Source organism: Nanorana parkeri, unplaced genomic scaffold, assembly GCF_000935625.1.
Source record: "Nanorana parkeri isolate BGI_ZX_2015 unplaced genomic scaffold, ASM93562v1 scaffold671, whole genome shotgun sequence".
Classification (NCBI taxonomy): Eukaryota; Metazoa; Chordata; class Amphibia; order Anura; family Dicroglossidae; genus Nanorana; species Nanorana parkeri.
In genome coordinates, this window is record NW_017306939.1 from 881,882 (window position 1) to 891,238 (window position 9,357).

Consider the following 9,357-nt stretch of genomic DNA (forward strand, 5'->3'; position numbering starts at 1 on the left):
GTAACTGAATGTGGAACATACAAGCTGTTTGTGTTGCTGTGTTGTCTGTGTTTGTTGTCATTGTGCAGTAAATACTTTTTACATGTCACAAAGCTGAGCTGTGTACTAAAATTCTCTCACAAGGAAAGAATATCTTAAAATCTTAAATGTGGAAACTGGGATCATCGGTGTAAATATCTAGTGAGCATATACATAAAATGTTCAAGTCATAGACACTGTCAGTACAGCCAAGTCCAACTTACCTCATAGAACTAGTGATTAGATCAGCTGAAACCATGAGGAGGAGGAGGACCATGTGAACTAAGGAGCGATAGTCCTTCATCAGGTGCACATAACAATTGTCACAGTACATGTATGTACAAGAATTATACTATTGGGGTTGGAAGCTTTTGCAACGTCAGGAGAAATTCTAAAATGATCCTAACCCACCATTTCACAGAACGGTATAAATTGTTCAACCCTAAAGGGGATACAAAAATAAAAATCTGCTCTGACCTTTACAGTTTGAATGACAGGCTTTAACCTTTAGCAATTCATTCTGCACTGCTTTTAGCAAAAATAATCTCTCGAGTTGCCTGTAACATTCGTATTGGCTCTTGATCCTTAACATAAGGGGGTCTATTTGTGATCTATGACATACAAAGGAGACTTTGGTAAAGGTTACAGAACCCCTTTATAATGTTAATCAGGGTAGATGGCCCTGGGGGGGGGCTTCAGATCTGTAAAATAACAAAACAAAAACACCCCTTTATCCATTTGACATGTGTAATGGTGGTGCCCATCAGTGGTGTCATGAGGATCACCATACAGGTGCACTGCATGTTAATCAGTCCTTACTCAGTCCTGTTGGTTCTGTTAGCATTGGACACTGAAGCCTATCTCCGCCTTCCTTCTAAATACCTTGTGTATGTTGAATGAATTTTAACAATCATGGTTTACTCTCCACAGTGAGAAGGCGCTGCTGACCAATGAATTTGAGCTGAGCATCAAGACTGAAGCCACTCAGGGTTTGATCCTCTGGAGCGGAAAAGGCACGGAACGTTCAGATTACATTGCCCTTGCTGTGGTAGGGGGCTACGTTCAAATGATGTACGACCTTGGGTCGAAACCTGTCATCCTCCGGTCTACGGTACCAGTTAACACCAACCAGTGGATTCGCATCAAAGCTCTAAGGTAAATGCCATGGCAAGTGATTTCTGGGAACGAGGTCTCTCAGGAGAAGAGATTACATTTAACAATTAAGATCATAAATGTACAAATTCATGAGAAACCAAACTTGGTGCTGGTTCTCATCGTGCTGCTTCAGGCCACAACAGTATATTATGGCGGTTTACATATCCCTAACTAGGGTTGCACCGTTACTGTTTTTTCGGTTTACAAGTACCAATATTTTTTTTTCCAGAGGGAAATCTCCCTCTGACCGGAAGTTCCAGTACCGGGGGAAAGTATCAGAGCATTTGTACTCGGCATCAGCACCAATAATAGTATTGGTATCAGTGCCATAAACACTGTGGGCAGAGGTGAATGGTAAAAGGAGTGGTGCTTGAGATCACCTGATTAAAATACCCATTATTTAACAATGTCCCACCTACCTTACCATCCCACCCTCTCTACAGCCTAGGCTACCAAAAACTGCAGATTATCTTTAGGAATGGGGACGTTTTTATTTGCCAAAAGGAAATTGTGTTGCTCATGATTATTTTTTGTTAGGACAGGTCGAAACATAAAATTCTAAGGTAGACTGTGAGCAACATAATTACTTACATTCATTATGTTCACTTTCGATAAGCAAGGCCTATTTCCAGGAATGTAGTTGTAGCTGCCCTACTGGTGGGTATTTATTAGATACAGAAATGGGGGAATTTCCTACGTCTGAAAGCCTGATAATGGAATTTTTTTAATGTTGAATTCCCAGTTTTGTAATCAAATCAGTGTTGGCATGGGCAACGGTGCTTTACCTTCAAGAGAAGATAGCATTTGTGTGGGATTATCCATCAGTCCAATGCGCCCTTCAGTGCCCCCTGGGATAAGAATAGAGCAAGGCATCTGTAGAATGGTGAGCGGGCGGGAAAACCAACATAGGCGTGCTGGAGCTTGCCTGCTGCGGATTCCAGGGCATTCCACCAGACCATTCTATCTCCATTGCTGCTACAGAGACCTGTGCAACAAACACGAAGTGTCCAGCCAGCCTTTACGGTTTAAAGCTGCAGCAGCTTGTAAGTCATCAATCACACAGGTAGCACAAAAATCCCTTCAATATAATCAATAGAAAAGTTGTAATATAAATATTTAAACTATCCAATGTTCAGCTATAAGAGCCTGGGGTGGGGAAGAGAATTCCCGCTCATATCCTCCATAGTTTCAGCATGGTGTCAGAGCTGAACTAATTCTTAAGAATCAGCTGCATGGTTTGTTGAAGAGAACTTTTCGGAAGTGATAACTTTGTTTTGGGTGTGGGGCAGCCGTGTATTTAGGTTTCGTGCGGCCCGTACAGATCCATGCGGCGTGCACGGTCGTAACTGGCCGTTCCCAGGAAGGACAGGGGCTGCGTGTGATTGTACGCAGCAGCCTGTTCTTCTCTATGGGAGGATGCGGCCGTACTCCACCCTCTGCTCACCCACACTTTACTTCCGTGCGGGACGGCCGGATACGACCGTGCACGCCGCATGGATCTGTACAGGCCGACTCTAAGCTGTGTGAATGAGTTCTTAGCGTTGCAGAGAAGCAGGAGTCTGAGGTGGGCTGTAAAGGATCTATGGTTGGCTCTGCAGGGTCTAAGGCAGAGACTGCCATGGACCCTGCACGTCCCCCCATAGACCCTGCACAGCACTCCTGAGTCCCTGCAAACCCCACCAGAGACCCCTCGAGAGCCCACCATAGGCCAGGAGGGGGACCCCATGCCAGATTTTTTTTTCTTTTTTTTAACATGTCCTTTGTTTATTCTGCTCACTACCTCGGAGGTAGTGAGCAGAGTAACAGAGTCGTATGCTGCTCGGCGACATTCGGCTATTCACTGACTGCCGTTCAGCCCCTATGAGAGGTGAACGGCAGCGAGTGAACTGCCGGAGTTGAACGGCTTCTATGCTTTGGCTCAGCCAATCATGCTGAGCATGTTCGGCTGAAGCGAAGCCAGCCGATGGATGGCTGAAATCAGCCGTACAGGGCCGAAGTGAATAGCCGAACGGTGTTTGGGTAACTTCACTTCGGCTCGGTTATTCACTCAGCTGCTATTGGAGGCTTAGTGCATCTCATTCCCTACACTCAACCAAGTGCAGATCTTATTTACATTAGTGGTGGAGTGCGAGTGTGCCCGTCTCTTCAGGGAGAAACCATTCTTGTTGCTTATAGCTACTGTTCTCACTTTATTGTCCTTCACTTCATTTTCAGAGTGAGAGCTTAATTGGTTGCTATGGCCATCTGAGCATTTTTCCTTTCAGAGACCTTCAGTCATAAGGCCAGCGATGTCTAAGCACTAGAGTATAACTATAGAGCTTTATGAAAGTACTAGTGCCTGCGTTCTTTGGTAGGAGAAGGGTTAAGCCATGTACGATCTGCTGTCACACTACATTCCATGAGCGGCAGCACTCTCCATGGAGACTGGCAGGCCATGTTTTTGGCTATTTGCCGCCCGTGAAGGGATCATTGGGGATCTCAGCTCTTTGGATGTTTCAGATGCCAAGGGCTTGGCTATCAGGGACACAATGTACTCTGCGGCTGCACAAACAAACAAAAAACATTGGGGTCAGGCTGCGGCTGTGTGCGTGCACCAAGATACCGTAGGAATTGTAAGATGCAGATCTCTTTGGCAGTATTCACGGGGCAGGATTAACCCTATTGTAATATTTGATGACATTGGGGCAATGATGCAGCTGATAGTCAGCTGGTGACCTTTGAACTGGTATCTTATGGCCTATAATTTTTTTTAGGGCAAACTACAATAACATATTACAATCAATCAGAACATCAGCCTTCACTACGTTGTCCACTCTAAGCTGTTCACGAATTGATTCTGATTAGTTGTCATAGGTAGAGCATTATATTGCTTCCCACAATACAATCCCCTCGGATTTTGGTCTAGGGTCTAAAATAAAAAGATATGCTCACCTTATCCTCGGTCCTGCCTGGCTACTAGCGGCGTCCCCACAGCCTCTTCCCTCCGGGGCTCCGTGATGTCATCACTTCCATTGACTTGCATTGGACGTGAGGACGCTGAGGGACATTCCACAGCCAGAGCAGAACAGGGAGAGGTGTGCAGTCACCACCACGGGACTGAGGATCAGATGAGTTTATCTTCTTTATTGTAGACTCTAGACCAAAACGAGTACTTAACCCTTGCAGTGCTTGGGGTTCATTTTTTTTTTTACGTGGTCCCATTTCTACTTTAAGTACAATATAAGTTCTCTCCCTTTTATAGTGACTGAATTACAGAAGACAACAATAAAACATAAAGAAGGCTTAAAAAACAACTAATCCTTGCAATGAGGCGACTTCACAAAAATGGTACCACCCTAGAGTAGTACTGTCCAAGGAAGTGCCCGGTGTGCTTTATATCTCGTCTGTGGGTGTTGTATAGTATTTGGGGGTGAAAGTGACACCTCTGCTACCAAAGGGGAAGAGTTTTACTCATTTTTTTCTCCCAACTCTGTCTTCTAGAAATAACAGAGACGGCATCTTACAAGTCGGCAATGAGGCGCCAGTCTTTGGTTCATCTCCTTTTGGATCAAAACATCTAGATACTGATGGAGCCTTATGGTTGGGTGAGTCTCATTCTCTAGTTATGTGTTGGCAACAATTTTCATTTTTTATTGTTTACCTAAAAGAATGTTTTCAGGTTTCTCTCCCATTTCTATGTAATGACTGTATTTTGAATGTTGAAATCTTCATCCCTCATTTAGAAGGCTTTTATCAAGCGTTGTAATCGGCATGCTTGCTGATAAACTGCTGAGCTGACATTGTAAGATAGGCCACAGAGAGAATCTATTGGGCAGGCCAATATATATGATGAGACCAAAAATAATCACTGTGCAACCCAACAGGAAGCAGAGCAAGGAAATAGGGAAGATGCTCCATTCTAATATACATTTCTATACATAAAAATAATGCCGTCTTGCCATTGTTTATAGTATGGTGAGCACATTAATACATACAACTGTAACAAAAAAAAGCACACATGCTCAGGGATTTAGTACGGAATATGGCCAGCCTAAAACAGCATTCACAAAGATCACTTTTTGTACAAGCAAGTATACGAAATCCTATAAAATGAGTGCTAGATGTAATTGCAAAACAATACCGGCGCCTTCAAATCCAAAAAGAGCCCAGCAGTAAAAATACAGCAAACACGATGGAGGCAGCTCCCACAGGTTAGATGGACCACCAGTCTATGAGAAAAGGAACAAAAGAGAGCGCCTGCATAGTGTAAAAACGATATTTAATAGTAAAAACACGCAGCTCTAAGGCTGTACAACCAACAGTTCGGTAGAATAAAAACCAGTAGAATAAGGTGAGAGGACGGAACCACTGGCAGGGAGAATCTGGAGCAATGTAAGACACCAGTAACCTCGATCCCTGTATTGATAAATGGTTTACGCGTTTCTGGGGCACGCCCCCTTCATCAGAACCAATGAATGAACACCCCCTGTATCCTGTCTTAAATCTTTGACGGAGAGGGTCACATGGGATTTTTAGTCCAATCATCCAGTCGGTGTTGGAGGCTCATCTAGAGAGTGCAGCTGCAAGTGATCTCTAATTACTATTCAGCTCAAGCTAATCCACAATATAATGTCATACATGGAATGGACATAATGTCAGAGGCTCATCTCTAGATGAGCCTCCAACACCGACTGGATGATTGGACTAAAAATACAGGGGATGTTCATTCATTGGTTCTGTACTGTTATAAGTACAGCCTTAGAGCCTGCGTGTTTTTACTGTTAAATATCATTTTTACACTATGCAGGCGCTCTCTTTTGTTTCTTTTCTTATAGAGTGCTAGATGTATACAAGACAATTAGAGTTATATGTTACAGCATCCCTGTCACCACTTTACAATGCAAGGACCATGTGCAGGCTGTGAAGAAGATCATTATTTACCCAACACTTCCGGGTGTGTCAGATATCCTGTCCCCCCGCTGTGTGACATGGTTCCTCCCTCCAGCCGCTAGGTCACTAATATGTTCTGTCCTGCAGTGACGTAGCAGCCAGCAGAATTAACCTTGGTCTATGTATTCCAATGTGACAACAAGACCGCTAAGTTCAATGTTGCCCATTCATATCACAAATAGTAATAAGTAAATGGAATGAGGACAGGAAAATAAAATGTGGATTTGTATTCATTAAATTGTTGTGCTTTAATGTATTGATGACTGTTGCGGAGGGATACAGACCATGTAATAGACTGACGATGTCTATGAGTTTCATTTAGCAATGGGATTCTTGTAGATTGTACATCAGCGGGATGAAATGCTGCTGTGTCATTATGGAATTTGTAGATTGGAGTGTTTCTGCTGGAACATACAAGTTGTCACTAACATGATAGCGAATACCATCCAGGTTTAGTCAGTGTACCAGCGTACTCGAGTTCTGTCAAGTCGGGGCAGGATTGAGTGATGTCTGCCATACTGAGACATTTAGGAATACAGGGACTTTCCAATCTCACCCGTTTCACAGATGGAATCCCCCTCAACACAACAACTTCTTTCTGACCGATATGTATCTACTCTAAGCCGTATTGGTTGTGTAACTAGGCGGTCAGTATCTTCACACAGGCTGTGGAACTACAGTGATCATCATGTACTGCATCCTCTCTGCTAAAAGAAAGTTATCAAAACATGTTCAGTGGAAGGAAGTTGTGGCATTTTGCCAAAGGTCCATTTTGTGGCCGATATGTTTGGGCGACCGAAGTTTCGGTGCATCCCTAGTTTTATTCCTCGAGTGATGATCAGAGGACCTCAATGAATACATATCATTATGTAAGTGGACTATTTGTGATGATGATAATGTTGCACATCGGTCACAGTTACATCTTGGTATTGGAGGAGTATGTGTACTGCCATTGCTGTCACACTGATTCTGTGGCTTTGATGCTTTGAGTCACATTCCTGGAACTGTGTAGAATATGATTTTTGATATCATATTTTTATGTCATATTCATATTCTTGTTCTTAAGGTGAAAAGTTTAAAAGAGGAAAAATAGCTTCCGTTCTTGCTTAAAACTCAAAAACGTGTTTAATTACAAAGTTACAAATGATTACAAGATTAATAGCATAAAACAAAATATAGAAATATGTAGATGTATAAATAAGTTCTTGTAAGTGTTTAAAGTGTTAGCATCTCTGTCCCTCATGTCTGTGTCTGTCTGTATGTGTCCTGCATGTCCACGTGAGTGTGAGTCCTTTGTGCTCCCGTCCCCGTCCCTCTTGCCATCTAGCCCCAAGTGTAATCTGAAACTTAGACAAACTATAAAGGTATGAAGGGGGATAGGAATAGAGGATTCTTGTATTTGAATGCAAACTATTATGCATTCAAATAAACTATATGTTACAAATACCAATATTTATACATAATTCAATGTTCTTTCTTATATGAATAACTGAATCAAGAAATATTACAGTAAAGAGATATAATACTTTGTAAACACTTAATAAACTTTGATTTAGAATACCTCACAGTCTTTCTTGATAATACGGAATGTGGGAGGTTCTAAGCATTTCTGCCATCATGATTGATCAGTAACAGATGTATAGCAAATACAACCTGAACCACAGACTCTAATCTCATTGCGTATATTCCCATACTGAACAAATGTATATATAGAAAATCAATCCTCACTTATGTTCATCACATGCATACATAATCCCTATATGAATAATACCCTTTTAACAAACTGCAAAAACTTTCCCAGCACACTCGCCAGGCAGCATGCAAAACAAAAACAAAACAAACCTGTCTGACCACTAAGGTTAAAAGCAGAGGTTTGGATACACGTCTTCTGCAGAAAATGTGAAAGCCGCACAGCCGCGCCACGGCACCTCTATATAGTGTGGTCCTAACTCTAAACTATGAGAGTCTCCATCTTGGAGCATATGTGGCAAAAGATCAAATTGGGTGCAGGTTTGTCAGGAGGAAGCCCACAGGGACGCACAAGGGACCCCGCACATCACAACGGCAGCTGAGACCCCCCATGCGTCACTGCACCAAATCAGTCAAGCAAAACAAATGGCAAACGCACTCATCAAGCCAGAATCCCTGATCTAGAACTCAAAACATTAAAGACAAAGGATTTTGTAGTACGATGTACCAAGTTAAAAAACACATGTATGCCCAAGATGGCGGCCATTCATTGTCTAATTTGTATGCTTCTTCATCTACAGGTGGCGTAGAAAAGCTGAGTGTCTCCTACAAGCTCCCCAAAGCATACAGCACTGGCATCACTGGGTGCATGAAGGATGTTCTCATTGACCGGAAGGAGCTACACCTTGTGGAAGATGCAGTGAATAGTCCCCCTATATTATACTGCTCAGCCAAATAATCTGAGACCTACTTACCTTCCTCCTTTCTGGCCTACCCCCTTTCCCTCCTCTCCCCACCCATTCACTGCTGTAATTATTTTCTATTTTTGTAAACTTATTGCTTTTTATATTTTGTGTGTGGGGGGAGGAAGGAGAAGGCAGTGTCTGTATCTGTGTGAATGCGTTCAAATACTGCAACCAGACCAAAATCCAATGGGGTGGGCACAAGGGTTACATAATGGAGAGGTTAGACAAACATGCAGGTAATAGATGAGAACTGGGTGAACTCACAAGGGCCTTATTCAAGTCAAATCAGGGATTACTGGGGAAGATAAAATATGTTTTATATCGAAGTGATAAATTACTTTAATAATTGGGTTAGCTGGATCTCCGCTAACCTGTCATGATGGTTGCAGCATTTTGCCTTTGGAGTGTATGAGTGCATGCGTTTTGAGATGTGTGATGTGATGCTGCTTCAGCTGTACCCACTCAAAAGTGAGAGATACCTTTGTCATGAGTTGGATGACGTCGCTACTGCTGGCTGCTTTGCATTCCCAAGACAAGTTATTATCTTAAGGAAAGAAGAGGAAATAAGGGGTCTCTGTGGTAATAATGTGGCCTTCTTGTTAGAATCATGTTTTGTTTTGCAAGAAAACCCCCTTGCCCCTGAGCATCTCTATACCTCTTCCATATCATTCTGCCCCCATAGGGGGTCTATTATACAAACATCCAGTCATACATTCCTTTTTTTTTTATGGGTTTGACTTATATAGGACAACTCCTGTTGTACTTGTAGTGGCCAAATCTAGGGGGGGGGGGGGGAGGACAACTTTTTAAATCACCCAAC

General features: G+C 42.7%; 1 protein-coding gene across 1 annotated transcript in view; it reads left to right on the forward strand.

Moving 5' to 3' along the window:
- The window catches only part of AGRN (agrin), a 430,880-nt gene extending 421,541 nt beyond the window's left edge, over positions 1-9,339 (forward strand). Inside the window, exons 36-38 of the mRNA XM_018563524.1 lie at positions 949-1,173; positions 4,654-4,757; positions 8,373-9,339. Coding sequence (XP_018419026.1) covers positions 949-1,173; positions 4,654-4,757; positions 8,373-8,530 — 487 coding nt within the window. The 3' untranslated portion in view covers positions 8,531-9,339. The remainder of the gene's footprint in view (positions 1-948; positions 1,174-4,653; positions 4,758-8,372) is intronic.
- Positions 9,340-9,357: the final 18 nt, after the last annotated feature.